Raw genomic sequence first — 17,271 nt, 5'->3', positions numbered from 1 at the left:
AAAAAAATCAACCTTTAGGGACGGACTTACTGTCCCAAATAAGACTGTCCCCCTTTGACTTATTAGGGACAGACTTACTGTACCAAATAAGACCGTCCCCTTTTGATTTATTAGGGACGGTATTTACTGTCCCTAATAATTAATATATTAGAGACAGTTTATTGTCTGTCCCTAATACAATACTTATTGGGCACAATTTGTACTGTCCCTAATAAGATTTATTATTATTATTATTATTAAATTTGTGACCATTTATACTGTCTATGATACTTGATTATTATTATTATTATTATTTTCCTCTGTTGGATTTGTGTTATAGAAAAACTACTAAATGACATCCACCTTATATATCAAAACATTGTAACTAAAAAGTACAAACATCCACAATATCATTTTAGAAAGAAAAAAATATATTGTCACCACAATACAGTGCCAACAAACGAGCTCTTAATCTCACGAAGAAGTTACAAATTCTCTAATTTTGTAAACAAGAACTAAAAAGTATCTACTAGCTGCTTTAACATCAAATGGTTTCAAACATCCTCAAAAATTAAAACATCATTTTAAACTGAATGCAGTCATGAAAATGTTGTTGCTGCAGTTGCTGTTGCTACTCAAGTAGCTTCTGAATTGTATCCAATTTCTCTTCCAAACCAAAGGTGCTTCCCATGCTTAGCGGAGGACCTACTATATTCTGGACCGGAATCATATCACAAAGGATAAACTGAGCTGAGCTACCTATCTCCAGTACATTAGAGCAACACATAACATCAAACACTAACTATCAACAAACATCATTTTCCTTATGACATGTGAATATCGAGGTGGTGTTGTTGCATAAATAATTTCATCATTTACTAGAACTGCTTTATTAAGTATTAGCCTTAACATGATAATTAAGGACGGACTAGTTGTGAGGAAATAAACTTACCGAAACCGATGAGTAAACATTCTCCAGCTGTTTAGCTATAGAAGTGCATGCATCAGATATGCTACACCTTGTAGCAAACATCATATCAGGAAGTTTCTAACCCTGAAACAAAAAACCTGATCTCTTAACCTGGTAATTTTTTAATTTTCTGTATTAAAAAAAAATTACAAGTATTTGACATGAGTATAAACAAAATAAATAAATAAATAAATTAGGTGCATAACCTGTCCTAAGTCATGCTCAAGCCCTTTGCTGGAAATGGATATTCTTCGTGGTCAAGGTTTGGCACATCTTTTTCCAAATAAAGAATAGGCTAACAAAGTAAAAGCAAAAAGAAAAGACACAAACCAATGAATGATTGGGACCATGTCTGAATATTTGAATTTCAACAAAAAAAAAACATTGTAAGCTATAGTTCTTTTAAAGTTCTCTTTTGAAAATCCCTCAGTTTATTGGCATGACCATGGAACCAAGCCTAAGCCTCCCTACTACCAACCAGTGCATTGAGATAATATTTGCTATCAATGGAAGGCTAGGCAAAATAAGAAAAAAGCAAATTGAGAAAGAAAGCTATCTTTTTACTCTCTTCTTTGCTTGTATAAATAATTCTCTCCCTTTACATTTAGTGCTGATTGAAATAAAGTTGAAGCTACTACTCTACCAATGTGATAGCCCATTACCCCATTACATAAAACACGATACCACGGAAATTTCATAAGACACATAATTTTAGTACCAAGGTTTCCACAAAAGGGTTCATCACAGGGTTTAGCTTTGACACTAAGTTTCCTATTTGTGGGCCCTTTTTAATAGCCTTATCTAAGCCCACAAAATCCAAGGAAAAAGAGATCTCCATTTTTAGATGTTGCATTTCTCAAGTGGGATTCTTCAATGTGTCATGGAATGGCAGGACTAGAGTGCGATTAATTTGAGTGTTAGTATTATGTTTCCTTTTCAACCAGACTGAATAGATACTATTACTTGATCATGGAGTTTTAGTGCTGAAATGTCATGAACAGATAGATCAACTACTCTAATATGTGTGTGTGTATGTACATATATATATATTAATGGAGACATGATTCACAATTCACACAAATAAGACATAATCAAGTTTTTTTTTCCCTAAAGAGTCTAAGACAATCAAGTTCACTTATGACATTTTTATCTCTCTTTAATAGATGCATATATACTTGCTAACAAGATTTTGAAGCCATAATTAATGCTAAAATAAGAAGAAATTACGACATATATGTTTTGGGAAATTAAAACAATTAAACAAATAAAAAAGAGCTCAAGGAGAAAAATATTCACAATAAATAGCACAAAAGCTAGAATTTATGATAAAAGATATGTATCCCATAATCTATTTTCTGTTGTGTTCTCAAAAACCAACTCACAACTAGGAACATTCTTTCCTATTCTTCTTAGTAATTGGAAATTAACACCAATAATCGTCCAAGAAAAGCTATTTCACTACAAATAGATTTCTCTATAACTAGTATGATATACATACAATCACAAGAAGAATGAAAACAAATCAAACATATTATCAGACCACTTATGGGCTTAGAATTTTACTCTCATTCCCAAAAAAAAAAAAAAAATTATTTTCCCTATTTTTCCCATAGCAACAAATTAAATCAAATGGAAACAAATTAATGTTGAATTAATGAGCTTGAAAATTTCATTTACTTGTTAATAAGGATGAGAACACAATAATTTGAAAACTAATTAGGACAGCTAGCAAGATTCACCTTGAAGGGTTGCTCGATTAAAAGCCCATGAGAGTCATTTTCTTGATGCACATTTGATCTTGGATGTTGAATTGATAGCTCAGACCTTTTAGGGTTCTCAATATCAAACATTGAATCCTCAGAATTATCTCTGGATGACCCATTATCAAACACATCTGATTGACCTAAATCAACAAAAATAAATAAACCCCAGTATGTTTACATCCTTCCAATTAATGTTTCAAAATAATTCACATAAATAAGCATAAAAGAGCTATAACAAAAGAAAGCAAAGTACAAGTTATAACAAAATATAACTAAATTTAACCCACCTACTTCTCATATTTACATTTTCTTCCATAACCCATGAATCTTTCTTTCATTTCTATTTCTTTTAATTCTAAATTTTTATTTTCGACGGCCAGAAATCAAATTTTGTTCTTTTCTGCTATTTTTTTTTTAAAAAAAATAAAAAAACTCCTACATTTCTATATCAATCAAAGAATAGTAATAAAATAAATTAAATTTCAGTTTTGGTATAACTCAATATATAACACAAATCAAATAACATTAATAAAGTTTCAATACATCACACAACACTTAAACAAGAAATGCTTAAAGATCGAAGATATTAAAGACAAAGGAGAAAGAAATACCTCTAAAGTTGAATGCCATTAAGTCAATATAAAGACTTCTACGCAAGAACAAAGAGGCATTAGAATTATGTGACTTATCTGTCATTATCATTCTTATCAGTCTGTTTCTATAGATACCTTCCTTTCAGACTTTTGTTTTTTGTTACTCTGTTAGAAAAGAAATTCCATCAAAAAAATAGGTGATATTTTAGACTACATTAAAGACCAAATAGAAAATCACAATCAGAATCTAGTTAAGTTTCCAAATAAGCAAGAAATTAAAATTTAATAGCTGCAATGGATAATAGCAAGCCTAAGGAGATAGAAATTAAAATCAAAGACTAATAGAAAAACTAAACCAAGAGGTAGATATAATTAAAGAAACATAAGTAAGAAATTAAAATTTACAGAATATATAGACTTACCTAGTGGAAGCCGAGAAACAGGCGCTGACGTTGATCCTCTGTCCACTTTCATATTAACGCACTCTCCACAAGCTATAACAAAAGAAAGCAAAGTACAAGATTCTTGAAGAAAAAGGAAAGTCAGAAAGGGGCAATTTTCTTCTCATCTTCTTAAGTAGGAGCAACTCCTAAGCAACAATCAAATATTGGAATTGAGTTCAAGCTTTCCCTAGATCTAGACCTTAAAAAGAAACTTGAACGGAAAATTAAGTGCAAGCCATCAATATAACAACAATTTTTAGCTTTTAATGACTTGCTTGAAAAATAACTTGTGAATTAGCACATAGACGACTTGTTTTTTTATGCATGTCGTCAATTAAAGGTTATAAAATATTAATTTTCTTGTAGTGTATATGTACATAAAGGATATATATACATATATATTTATATGTATATAAGGGATAAATTAATAAAGATAGAAAGTTCAAAACACCTGTATGATTTTCCATAGCGATTCAGACTCGTACGACAAACCTTTTCCAAATTTGTAATTTACCCCTTCAATTGTTAGGCCTTTTGCAATTTTGAAACCCTAGAAAAAACTAGGGTGAGGATCATGAAACCCAAGTGGGTTATATGAACGTCAAATCGAACATGGAGGTTCTCTGAAAATCGAAGAAAGAGGCTTAAATTTGAATAATCCCTAAATTTTTAAAAAAATAAAAACGTTGTACCTCAGGATCATGATCTTGTGATTCGCTGAAGATTGAAGACGTTTTGAACAGGAGCTATTGAATTGGGTGAAAATCAAGCCCAAAGAATGTTTGATTAAGAGGTAAGGTCTTCAAATTTCATGCCGGTGGAAGACGTCTGCAACTTTTGAGATCAAAGAACTGAAGAGGTTTGTGACGGTGTAAGAGGTTTGCAAATGATATAGGGTTTACTAAATTTTTTTAGATTAAAACGACGTAGTTTGATGGGCTTCCCTATTTTGTAAAATAAAATAATTTTATATGTTTCATTTTTGCTCGCGTACAATATCGCCAAACAAAAGAAAATTGAAGCGCTAAGTTTGGCGCTATTTTTTTTTTTTTTTTTGTGGAATTAGGGACGGTCTTAGATAGACTGTGCCAAAAAGAAACATTTTTAGGGACGGGTTTATGAGGTTTGGTGACATATCAAATTGACTGTCCCTAAAGGTTGTTATTAGGGACGGTAAAATTTGTCCGTCCTTAATAATAAGATCTTTAGGGACGGGTTTTAGAGGTTTGGTGACATATTAGATTGACCGTCCCTAAAAGCTGTTATTAGGGACGGTAAAATTTGCCCGTCCCTAATAATAAGATCTTTAGGGACAGGTTTTAGTGCGTCACTAAATTTTATATGTTTAATTAAATATATGTATATCCTTATTAAATAAAGAAATTATATATATCCCATTATTTATTAGCAGATTATCTAATAATATTTAAGTTACCTTAATATTATAAGGTAATCTAAAACATGATATGAATATAATTTATGTATATCCTTATTAAATAAATAAATTATATGCATCCCATTATTTATTAGTAGATTATCTAATAATACTTAAGTTACCATAATATTATAAGGTAACCTAAAACATAACACGTATCAAATCTATGTATATTTTTATTATTTAAATATAAAACATATACATCAGATTAAATATTACTGCCAAAGTTACCATAAAAGTAATTAATAAATTACTTTCCATTTTATATATATTAAAAAAGGTAAGTAAAATATGTTACGTATATAATTTATGTATATCTTTATTAAATAAATAAATTATATACATCCCATTATTTATTAATGGATTATCCAATAATACTTAAGTTACCATAATATTATAAAGTAACTTAAAACATAACACTTATCAAATCTATGTATATTTTTATTATTTAAATATAAAACATATACATCAGATTAAATATTACTACCTAAGTTACCATAAAAGAAATTAATAAATTATTTTTCCTTTTATATATGTATATAACATATATCTATATATATACATACACACTTACCCATGGGTAATAATCCATACACATCCAACCTCCTATCTAAGTAGTCCATGGAACCTAATTGGTTGGCCCATTACTACTAACCAAAACCATAAAAGAAAAATAAAAGAAAATAATAAAATAAAAGAAAATATTTAATTTATAATTAATCAAAACACCATTTGAGCACATAATCTAATTAAACAATTAACACATAGACAAATACAAATAACCCGTAGTCACATAATCAAATAATCAAGTAATACCTAATTCAATTAAACACATAAGCAATTAGTCAAATAATCAATTAAGTAATTAAAAATACAATTAAAACAAATAAATAAATACCTAAACTATCCTTTTAAAATTAGGGGTATTACAGCGTCCATGACCAGTCTGACTCATGAAAACAAGACTGGATAAGGGAAATCGCCACGTTCTATCCTGAGTCGCAGAATCGAGCTAGGTGGAATGGGAACTCCCGCGGGCGCATAAGGCTCGCCTTCAAGTAGAAATGTCCCCCCCGGAACCTCGTCCACCTCGCTCAAAGCATCACTGTTAACCCAGAAGGTGTCACTCGGGCCAAAGTAGGGGGCAACTCGCCACTCGGTCAAAGGAGGAACCTCGGGAATATCGTCGCGCATTACTATGATTTAGGGTTGGCTTCGAATGAAACAATTGCCAAATGAATAAGAGTGAGGGGGAGTGAAAAGCAAATAGTGTTATGCTTTGAGGGAAATGATAAATGTAACTTAAATAGTGGGATTGACATTCCAAAAGTCACGCCCCTGACAAATAAAGAGACGTAACTCGGAATTCGAAGCGCCATAATCACGCGCACCAATAGAAGAGTGACACGTGGACTTAAGAAGTCAAGGCGATGTGATTTCTTGAAGCGACTTGACTCTTCAATGCTGTAGTGGTGTGACCTTTCAATAATAAACAAAAGAAAGAGTTGGGAAGAATCAATAATTTGCTCGAGCTCCTCTTTTGGCGACCTCGAGCAGAGGAGCAAAATGTTGATGGTCGCGCCACTATGGCTGCCTAAATGGTGCCACCTCTGAAAGTAAGCACACCTGACCAACGCAAACTTGGCGTGCCTGCTGAAGGGACTAAGTATTCTCGAGCTACTCATCCCATGACTGAACTCGTTGGCCGAGGAAGGGGTCGCTTCCCTTCCTCCCTTAAGGATGCGCCCCGCTCCAATCGGATGGGCCTCTCCTCCCTATCTCTACCGAGATCATTCCCTGCTGGAACGATCTCAAGCCTTTTATTCTGTAATCTCCTTCTTTTTTTTATTAAAGGGACTACGGGAATTAGTTAGGGTATAGTCTCGCGAGATCAAGAAGGTATGGGAGGCTCATTCCCATTCCGGACTTGGGAATCTGAGAACATGTGGACAGGTGGTTGAGATCCAAGGCATCGCCTCAGCCCGAGGCCAATACAAGGGGGAAAGGACAATTGGTATCCAAGCTCGAGCTGAGAATGATAAATGGTGCATTAATTATGAAAGACGTTTGACAAGATCTGTATTAATTAAGGAGCGCCATTACCTCTTTGGACCGGGGGACAAAGCGCCGCGACCCACCCGTCAACGTCCAATCTGTCTAGAAGAAAGGTCCTTAGACCCTTGGATAGAGGCAGATTCACCCAAGAGACTGAGAGACATTGTCCGAGGGAGTAAGTACTATAAATAGGAGCATTAATTAGCCTTTAAGGCAGGCAACCACCACTTTAATTATAGAACATAGTCGAGCTCGAGTTCGTCAGATATCGAGGTCGGCCTTCCTTTTCTTAATCTTTGTTGCACAGAGAATCCTTTGTGTTGCTTGGATCTCCACTTGGATACTGATTTCAGATTTCATGGCTTACGTGGAACGATCTCCTTGTCCTACTAAGAACCACCTTCAATACCCTTGATCTCTGTAGAAGGATTGCTGATATATAGATCAAACAACACTTCTTGAATGCTTTGACCCTTCCAAAGTGTGATTGTTTCACCCATTTTCTTCAAGATCTGAATTTGATGTAGAAGAAATAGGTCTGCTTTCTTTGATCGTTGTAGATGCAATATTCAATAGAATTTGAACATGATCAGGAATTGAACAACACTCTAAAATCATTCTTATGTTTATGTGTGTGTTCAAAATAAAAATAGTAAAATCAGATTTGATTTTTTGCAAAACATCTCTCAAAGGCTTTTAAGAAATTTGAAATTTTAATGCAAAAACAATATCAACTTAGATGAGAAATAAGGTTTATATAGACTTTCAAAAACCTAAATATGCATAGAAAAAAAAGTAAAATCCGTGCATAGGTCTTTTGGAAAGAAATTCATACCAAGTAGGAAGTTTAGAGAGAACAGGAAACAAGTTACCTAATCTACAGAAGGTTCTTGAACTGGTTCAGGATGTTGGAACTGGTTCGAGATGGCCAGTGATGAATATGGATTCGAAGTATGAACTTGGAACCGGTTCAGAGTCTTGGATGAACAGTTCCCAATGGCCAGTCTTGAACATAAGAGAGAAAATACTTAGAAAAATTTTGGATTTGAAAATTTTAAAAGACATATCATGTATTAAAGTGTCATAACCTTTTAACTCAACTTTTTAACTTAACTTCTTAAAATTTTGTTCATACCTTTTTTGTAAATCTTAATCTATCAAACATGAATAACTCTTTAATTCCGCAACCGATCTCAATCTTGAATTTGAAACTTGAAGATATAACTCGATCGGACTTGTTTTGATATCAAAATTAGCCAATTACAAAATATATATCTTGTGATACCCTCGAATTTCCATGTATAGGTTGGCCAGGCCCACACCCAAAAAGCACGGGGATATTAGAAACAATTAGCAATAATCAAACACAGAATACAGAAGGATAAATGATGAATAAATAAAATGTCGAAAGGAATACTAAAATAATAATTAAATCCTTAAAGTAAATTTCATTAAATAATAAAATTAATCTGTTACAATAATTCTCCAAAAAATACAACTCGAAAATCCATAACATGTGGACCCCTAAAAATCTTAAAATAAGATAAATAACTATCTACATTTGAATACTTAAAACATAAACTAGAATCCTATATAAATGATTGGAATAGTGATGATAACTGGTTTTTACTCTGCACGAACAACATCTACATCTGATGCCCCTGTGGACCTGAAGAATAAATAATGGGTCAAGCCCACAAACGAGTTCTTTCTACGACGACCCAAATAGAGACATGAAAACTACACATCTAAAGTTAACTCATGCCATAGCTACATAGTCGATAAGTATATAAATATACATACTAAAGACTCACTAAATTAAGGCAGCCTCAACCGTGTAGTAGGTATCTAATGCAAATCGCAGACAAAGCTGGTCACGAGTCCTCATTTTACCAGGGCACACACGTCTCTAATTTAGCTACCCATCTCAATTGGCAATATACGCCTCCGTCCTAACCACTAATTCTGATATCTCAAGCTCATATTGTGGCATATATCCATATCTATATAAATCATATCCATAACAATAAAATAAACTATCCGCCGTAGTCTTTCAATGACATGTCATCTACATGGTTCCGTGACTTGACACGAAGAGATAAGACTGAACTTATTAGCCAACCCATCCCCATAATCCAAAACAAAGCCATATCCTAACCATGACATACATAGAACCAAATCCTAACATTGGTCCTCAAGCAAATCGTAACACACACACACACACACACATATATATATCATATCAAGATTATAAAATACAGATATGTAATTGATTATAATCATATCATAAGAGCATATAACATAATACCATGTCATTAAATCATAGGAATTAACTTATAATTTATTTAAGCTTCCTATATGAGCACCTCAATCGATTAAGCGCTCAAAACGATTGTATGGTGAATATGTCGTAGTCAAGATATGGCTGAAAGATTGCTAATAAAAAAAAATTAAAAAAAGAAAAAGAAAATGTCTGACGATAATAAGGTGCTAATCAGAAAAACGGTCAAAGGAGTGTAAGAATGTGAAAGGCCGAATAAGGAGCAATCGATTTTCCGTGGCTAATTCAGAGCAGTCAATTCTTAATGGCAGATTTAAATTGCAATCTATAAGTTTCAGCTCTTCAAAAATTTAATTCAATCTCATTTTTAAAGAGCTGGGGTGAGGATGCCAGAAGCGATATGGGCCGGATATGACCCACGAACATGGCATCCGGTTCGAACAGCTGAGTCCAGCCCATAGGGAAACACCGCAGAATGGGCCGAACGTGAATAGTCCATCAAAGAAAGCCAAAGCCCACAGAAGAAAAGGCTCAGATCTAGCAGTCCATTAATGTTTGTAACTATCTTATAAATAGGAAAAGTCATTAGAGAGTAAGGGGGGATTTTTCATTCTGTTAAAGTGAAAATGAATTTCTTGCATCTTCAATTGGCGCCGTCTGTGGGAAGCATTGAAGATTGATCTGTCTTTGATCAATATCGCGTTGATTCAGACCAATTCGTGAAGACGAGACTCGATCTTTGGGAGTTGAATCCAGATCTGAGAGATTGTGACCTATTCTGAAGGAATTTTGGTTCTTGTTGCTTTGACGGAGATGGATTCAGATCTACGCAACAACGATTTGTTCGATTGCGGCCGGATCTGATGGATTTAGAATTAGGAGAATTCAGATCTAGTCAACCGTAAGCATAATAAAGGGAATTCGAGTCCAGAACTGAAGAAATTCGCACTCACGAAGTTCAGATCTAATCAAGAACTTGAGATTAATGCCTTTACTCCGTTCAGGAATAATGATAGGTGAAAGCTCCAATCCGATGGAGACTGTCGAGCAAACGAAGCTTGAGGAGTTGATGAACATAATCGAAGCTCTCAGAAGAGAGAATGCAGAATTGAAAGCTGGAATGCAGCATCAAGAAATGCCGGCAATTCTGCGTCCACTTCCGGCAGGTGAAGGAGGTATTCAGTCTAATATCGCACATCAAGGCGAGCAAGAAGAGAATAATCAGTCAACTCTCCACCGTGATGAAAGGAGGTTAGACGATTTGCCGCCAAATGTTCGTCGAGTCGAGGATCATAAAGGATCGACTCACATTGATCCACAGCAAGAAAGATCAGACAGAACGAAGCCATGACTTTCGATCCGCGTCAGGAAAGGTTCAACCAAGAGGAAGTAATAGAGGTTGATCGGCGCAGAGTTGTATCGCCTTGGCAAAGAGAGTTCATGGAAGAACGGTCATTCGATCCGTCTTATCGGCCCTCCATGGCTACGCTCGCTTATCACGGTTCAGAGAGCAGATCTATAGCTCATAGAGCTACCGCCGGGCTCCAGAGAGAGAATGAAGCCCTCCGATCAGCGGCTCGGACGGTTGATTCACCATTTACTGATGAGATCTTGAATGCTCCGCATCCAAGGAAGTTTTCCATGCCAGTCTTCATTCTGTTTAACGGAACAACCGATCCGATCGATCATGTGTACCATATCCAGTTGAAAATGGCTCTGAATACGGAGAACGACTCATTAATATGCAAATGTTTCTCTACAAGTCTAGCTGGACCAACGCTTAATTGGTTCAAGAACTTGCCGAGGGGCTCGATTGATAGTTTCTGGAACCTGTGCGATCGATTCATAAGCCAGTACTATGGAAATAAGCGTCCGCCGAAGGATATTTCAAGCCTATTCACGATGAAACAGCACAAAGACGAGCGTCTCCAGGCTTTTCTCACCAGGTTTAACCTCACTAAGAGCATGGTGATTGAATGCCACCCTTCTACAGCGGTTCAAGCCTTCAAGTTGGCCATGACACGTGGTACTCCGTTCCATACCAGTCTGGTAGTAAATACGCCGACGATTATGGACGAACTCAATGAAAGAGCCGATGGCTTTGTACGGCTGGAGGAAGAAGAGGCGGTCAACGCTCGGACGCGTCTGTCATGTTGACCGAGGAAAAATCCAAGGCAAAAATCAGGCAGAAGCAGGCTCAGCCGTAACGTCAGACCTCCTGGAAAGCAAAGAAGAGGCCTAGGGAAGAAGAGCTGATCACTCTACTGAAGGTCACTCTGGCAAGGCTATATCAGGAAAATAAAGATAAGTTTCATCCACCACTGCCAATTAGGCAACCCCTCAAACAGAGGGATCATACTAAGCATTGTGCTTTCCATTCCGATTTTGGTCATCAGACTAACGAATACAGGAACTTGAGGAGGCAAGTGGAGATGTTGATAGCTAGAGGGGAGTTCGCGAGTTATGTCCAAGGCTCGGCGGTAGAGCAGAACCGACCAGTGGAACAAGTGAAGAGGAGTCAAAAGCTGAGCTCCCACAACTCACAGCCAGTTCGTATAATCAATGTTATTCATGGTCGGCCCAAACCTAGCGAAGACTCAGATGAGCTACTCCAAACGCGCCTTCGGCAGGCGCAGATGAAGAAAAGGGTCGGCAGTGTGAACACTCTGCACCAACAGCTCGCATCAATACTGATCAAGTTCGACAGGACGAACTTGCTGCGTGTTCAAATCCCCCATGAAGACCCGTTGGTGGTCAGCTTGACAGTGGCGGACTGCCTGGTGCGAAGAGTTCTGGTCGATCCCGGAAGCAGTGCGAATGTCATGCCGAGAGACACATTTGATCAGCTTGAGATCAAGCCGAAGAAGCTCAAGCCCACTGGAAATCCCCTGTTAGGATTTGATGGCAAGAGGGTGGAGCCCATGGGTATGGTGGAAGTGGAAGTTCAAGCTGCAGAGCGAGCTCTAATGGAAACTTTTGTAGTTGTAGAGATTCACCCCTCGTATAATCTCCTGATGGGTAGGGGTTGGATTCACAGAGTCCAAGGTGTACCCTCAACTCTGCATCAAGTCATGAGATGCCTTGGACCCGATGGAAATAAAGTGATCGACATTCATGGGGATTAGGTTGCAGCCAAGGAGTGTTATTCCGTCACACTGAAATATGCTGGGAAAGGGAAGACACTCATCCGTTCGGCGAGCCCAAAATAGCAACTACAGGAACCTCCACCCAAGCAGAATAGGGAGGAGGAGCCTGTGGACTTGACTGAAGAGCCCCTTCTTGATGTGCAGATCGACTGGTCCAAGCCAGAGCAAACTACAAGAGTAGGAATAAGACTCACCAAGGAAGAGAAGTGGGAGCTAGTTGACTTTTTGTCTCACAATGTCGATGTATTTGCATGGAGTCACCTAGACATGCCGGAATTAATCCTTCCGTATCCTATAATTCCTTGAACGTCAATCCCAATTTCAAACCAGTAAAGCAAAAGCAACGAAGGTTTGCTCTAGAACGTAACCAGATCATAGCCGAGGAGGTTGATAGGCTGCTTGATGCGGGATTCATAAGAGAAGTGCGCTATCCCGATTGGTTGTCAAACGTTGTTGTCGTGCAGAAGAAGAATAGGAAATGGCGGGTATGCATTAACTTGACTAATTTAAACAAAGCCTGTCCAAAGGATAGCTTCCCGCTGCCTAAGATTGATCAAATGGTGGATGCTACCACCGGGTATGAGCGTTTAACCTTTCTGGACGCTTATTCAGGTTATAATCAGATCCCCATGGACCCGGCAGATGAAGAAAAAACTTCTTTTGTTACCGAGCAAGGGACCTACTGCTACAATATGCCTTTCGGACTGAAAAACGCTGGAGTAACTTATCAAAGGCTTGTTAGCAAAATTTTCAAGGATCAAATAGGAAAGACTGTGGAAGCCTATATTGATGATATGGTGGTGAAGAGTAGGAAGAATGATGATCATCTAAAACATCTGCAAGACGTATTTGATGTGCTGAGGCAATATGGGATGAGGCTCAATCCAACCAAGTGCTCGTTCGGCATGAGTTCCGGTCAATTCCTAGGACACGTGGTTAATCGTAGAGGCATCGAAGCTAGCCCTGCCCAAGCAGAAGCTTTGACTAAGAATGCCGAGCCAAAGACAATCAAAGAAGTGCAAGCCCTCACGGGATGAATAGCTGCATTAAGTCGATTCATTTCTAAGTTGTCAGACCGCTGCAAGCCATTCTTTGACAAGATCCGGAGTCATGGAAGACAGGTCTGGGGGGATGAACAACGACAAGCACTAACTCATTTGAAGGAATATATGCATAATCCACCAATCCTGTCAGCCCCGGATCCAGAAGAAAAGTTATATCTATATCTTGGAGTATCTAGTCTTGCGACAAGTGCCGTTCTGATTCGTTGCAAGGAAGGGGTGTAACACCCGGTGTTTTATGTCAGTAAGACAATGACCGAGGCTGAACGAAGGTACTCGAAGGCCGAACGGGTGATACTCTCACTCGTAAACGCAAAAAGAAAGTTGAGGCATTATTTCGAATCCCATCCCATAGTTATCCTAATGACTTTTCCAATTAGAGTGCTCATGCACAAGCCAGAACTCTCGGGCAGAATGACAAAATGGGCCATAGAGTTAAGTTCATTTGACATAACGTATGAGCCGAGAACAGCTGTCAAAGGACAAGCGGTAGCTGATTTCCTGCTAGAATGTGACTCAGAAGATACGGAAGAAGACCTTAGATGTTGCTCTTGGAAACTTTATGTGGATGGCTCCTCTAATCAGATGAGGCAGGCATTGGGATTAAGCTGCAAACCCCAGAGGGCACCTCCTTGAGTCAAGCGCTCAGACTTGAGTTCCGGGCCACTAATAATGAAGCGGAATACGAGGCGTTGCTGAATGGGTTAAAGTTGGCCAGAAAGCTGCAGGTCAGAAGTTTGACTGTTTATAGTGACTCACAGTTGATTGTTCAGCAGGTAAATGGTGAGTACGCAACCAAGGATGACACGATGGAGGCATATCGTTCTGCCGTTCTACATAAAGCCAAGGACTTTGCGAAGATTGAATTCATTCAATTGCCGAGAGAACATAACGCAGATGCAGATCGGTTAGCATGTAGTGCTTCGAGCTCTGGCGAGACATTGGCGAGGGTGATTCTAATAGGAATACAGAGCCAGCCATCTATTTTTGAAGAACCTTCAGGCTCTGAACCTTGGTAAGTCAATGTCATACCGTATAAGCCGAGTTGGATTGACCCTATCATCACTTATATTCGAGAAGGCGTTCTGCCTGCGCAAAGGGATGAAGCTAGGGAAATAAAAAAGAATGCTGCAAAATATGCCATAGTGCACAACCAGCTGTACAGAAGATCCTTTTCTGGGCCATACTTGAAGTGTGTCACCCCCACAGAGGCTCAGCAGGTGTTGCGAGCTATTCATGAAGGCGTATGTGGAAATCATTCTGGGGGAAGATTGTTAGCGCACAAAGTAATGACACAAGGGTATTTCTGGCCGAACATGTCAAGAGATGCGGAGGAGTTCTCTCAAAGGTGCGATAAATGCCAACGGTATGGACCATTGATCCACTAATCACCTGAGGAATTACACATTATGGCCTCACCATGGCCTTTCGCGCAATGGGGGATGGATGTGGTTGGTCCTCTGCCAACTGCAAGAGCTCAGAACAAGTATGTGCTGCTGGCCACAGATTACTTTACTGAGTGGGTGGAAGCAGAACCATATCCGAGCGTGACTCAGGCTCATGTGAGACGTTTTATCTAGAGCCATATTATCTGCCGTTTTGGCGTTCCGAGGTCAATAGTTATGGATAATAGGACTAACCTCAACAGCAAACAAGTAAGAGAGCTGTTAAAGGAGTATGGAATTAATCAAAAGTTGGCAGCAGTAAGTCACCCCCAGGCCAATGAACAAGCAAAAATTACAAACAGAACAATTTTCGCCTGCATTAAGAAGAAGCTGGAAGACCATAAAGGGAAGTGGTTGGACAAACTCCCGAACGTCCTATGGGCTTACAGAACCACCCCGAGGCGGCCGACTGGGGAGAGCCCATTTACAATGGCGTATGGTACCGAGGCAGTTATACCGGTTGAACACTTGGTTCCAACTATCAGAAGCTTAACATAAAGTCAAAGTCAGAACGACAGTATGTTAAGATTGAACCTCGATATGATAGAGGAAAAGAGGGACGCCGCAGCAATAAGGCTCGCATCCTACTAGCAAACACTGGTGAATAGTCACAACAAAAGAGTGAAACATAGGGATTTTGTCCCTGGCGATCAAAAGAAAGGTGGGGATAGTCAAAAAGATGATGCCACCATGGGAAGGTCCATACAGAATTGCAGAAGTCATTGGAAAGGGGGCATATACATTAGAGACCATAGCCGGAAGATTGGTTAACAAGCCCTGGAATGCTACGTCTTTGAAAAGGTATTATCAATAAAAGTTGAGTTTCAGTTTTATCGGATGTTGTTCATTTTCAATTGAATGCATACGAATGTACGAATGCCTGAGATTTATAAAAATGGTATTCCTTTTCAAGAGATTGATTAAGCAAAAAAAAAAAAAATGAAATGAAAAGCCAAGTGGCATTCTAGCCGAGCGCCAGACACTTAAGCAAGATAAGTGGCAGCTGGCACTATGAGCCAAACGCCAGACGCTTGTTAAAAAAAAAAAAAAAAAAAATGAAAAGCCAAGTGGCAAGTGGCATTCTAGCCGAGCGCCAGGCACTTAAGCAAGATAAGTGGCAGCTGGCACTATGAGCCAAACGCCAGACGCTTGCTAAAAAAAAAAAATGAAAAGCCAAGTGGCAAGTGGCATTCTAGCCGAGCGCCAGGCACTTAAGCAAGATAAGTGGCAGCTGGCACTATGAGTCGGACACCAGACGCTTGCTAATAAAAAATGAAAAGCCAAGTGGCAAGTGGCATTCGAGCCGAGCGCCAGGCACTTAAGCAAGATAAGTGGCAGCTGGCATTATGAGCCGAACGCTAGACGCTTGCTAAAAAAAATGAAAAGCCAAGTGGCAAGTGGCATTCCAGCCTAGCGCCAAGCACTTAAGTACAGACAAAATCAATATGAAAGTATTGAAAGAGGGTTTGAATAGAGCTTAGCCCAAAAATTCTTGTCATCTCATTCATAATATGCTTGGAGGTTACAAAAAAGTGAAGTATACAGATGACATAACCACAAAAGAATATGAGATCAAGATATCTAAAGAGCCCTAGCTAGTTGCCTCAGTACCATCAGCTTCCTGGTTGAGCTGACCCGTCTCCTCGTTTCCATTAACCTCATCACCTTCACGAGGTGGAGAATCGAGATGGATAACGGAGTCGTTCTGCTAGGGCCCAACCTCAACAGAGACTATGGGAGAAACCATAGCTGATGGAGGAAGAGCGACTAAAGGCTGAACGGTAGAGTGAGCTGGAGTGATCTTGGAGGAAACAATCTCCTGACACTCATCAAATATGTGCTCAGCAGGGGTGGAGTCTGGGTCAACATAGACTCCTGGAGGGTCAATCCCTAGATCCTTATCAATTTCATCCGGAGTTGAACCAGTCTGACCTTCGGCAGGAACTCGATCGGAGAAACCATCTCGGAACCCCTGAGCATACCTAAGAGCTCCAACTCTTGAAAACCGAGCATGAAGAGCCAGCATACCACCATTCACTTTGCTAATGGTGCTAATCAGGGCATCACGCTCGCCCAGAGCTCTTTTCTTGAAAGCCATCC

The 17,271-nt window shown here is 38.5% G+C and overlaps 1 protein-coding gene across 17 annotated transcripts; it reads right to left on the bottom strand.

Moving 5' to 3' along the window:
• Window positions 1-392: 392 nt before the first annotated feature.
• LOC132273859 (uncharacterized) lies at window positions 393-4,854 on the bottom strand. Of its 17 annotated transcripts, none has more exons than XR_009470278.1 (6): window positions 4,441-4,854; window positions 3,728-3,799; window positions 3,324-3,470; window positions 2,689-2,852; window positions 1,156-1,244; window positions 393-1,033 (listed from the first exon to the last, which is right to left on the bottom strand). XR_009470278.1 is itself a non-coding variant. In XM_059774946.1 (6 exons), exons 2-5 carry the CDS (start codon window positions 4,213-4,215, stop codon window positions 1,161-1,163), a joined length of 366 nt encoding a protein of 121 aa, XP_059630929.1. In that variant the 5' UTR covers window positions 4,216-4,371; window positions 4,441-4,630; the 3' UTR covers window positions 393-1,033; window positions 1,156-1,160. The 17 variants fall into 17 exon arrangements, 8 of the variants coding, with proteins under 8 accessions (XP_059630929.1, XP_059630933.1, XP_059630930.1 ...); XR_009470271.1 differs by lacking the exons at window positions 3,324-3,470; window positions 4,441-4,854 and adding an exon at window positions 4,200-4,434 and having other exon boundaries at window positions 393-742; window positions 932-1,033; window positions 3,728-3,829; XR_009470270.1 differs by lacking the exons at window positions 3,324-3,470; window positions 4,441-4,854 and adding an exon at window positions 4,200-4,434 and having other exon boundaries at window positions 393-738; window positions 932-1,033; window positions 3,728-3,829.
• Between the last annotated feature and the right edge of the window lie 12,417 nt (window positions 4,855-17,271).

This window comes from Cornus florida, unplaced genomic scaffold (genome assembly GCF_030987335.1).
Source record: "Cornus florida cultivar Cherokee Brave unplaced genomic scaffold, ASM3098733v1 CherokeeBrave_3.0.0_Hap2_Chr09, whole genome shotgun sequence".
Taxonomy (NCBI): Eukaryota; Viridiplantae; Streptophyta; class Magnoliopsida; order Cornales; family Cornaceae; genus Cornus; species Cornus florida.
Note: the sequence above shows the minus strand (reverse complement) of the source record. Positions and strands in the feature narration are given on the sequence as shown.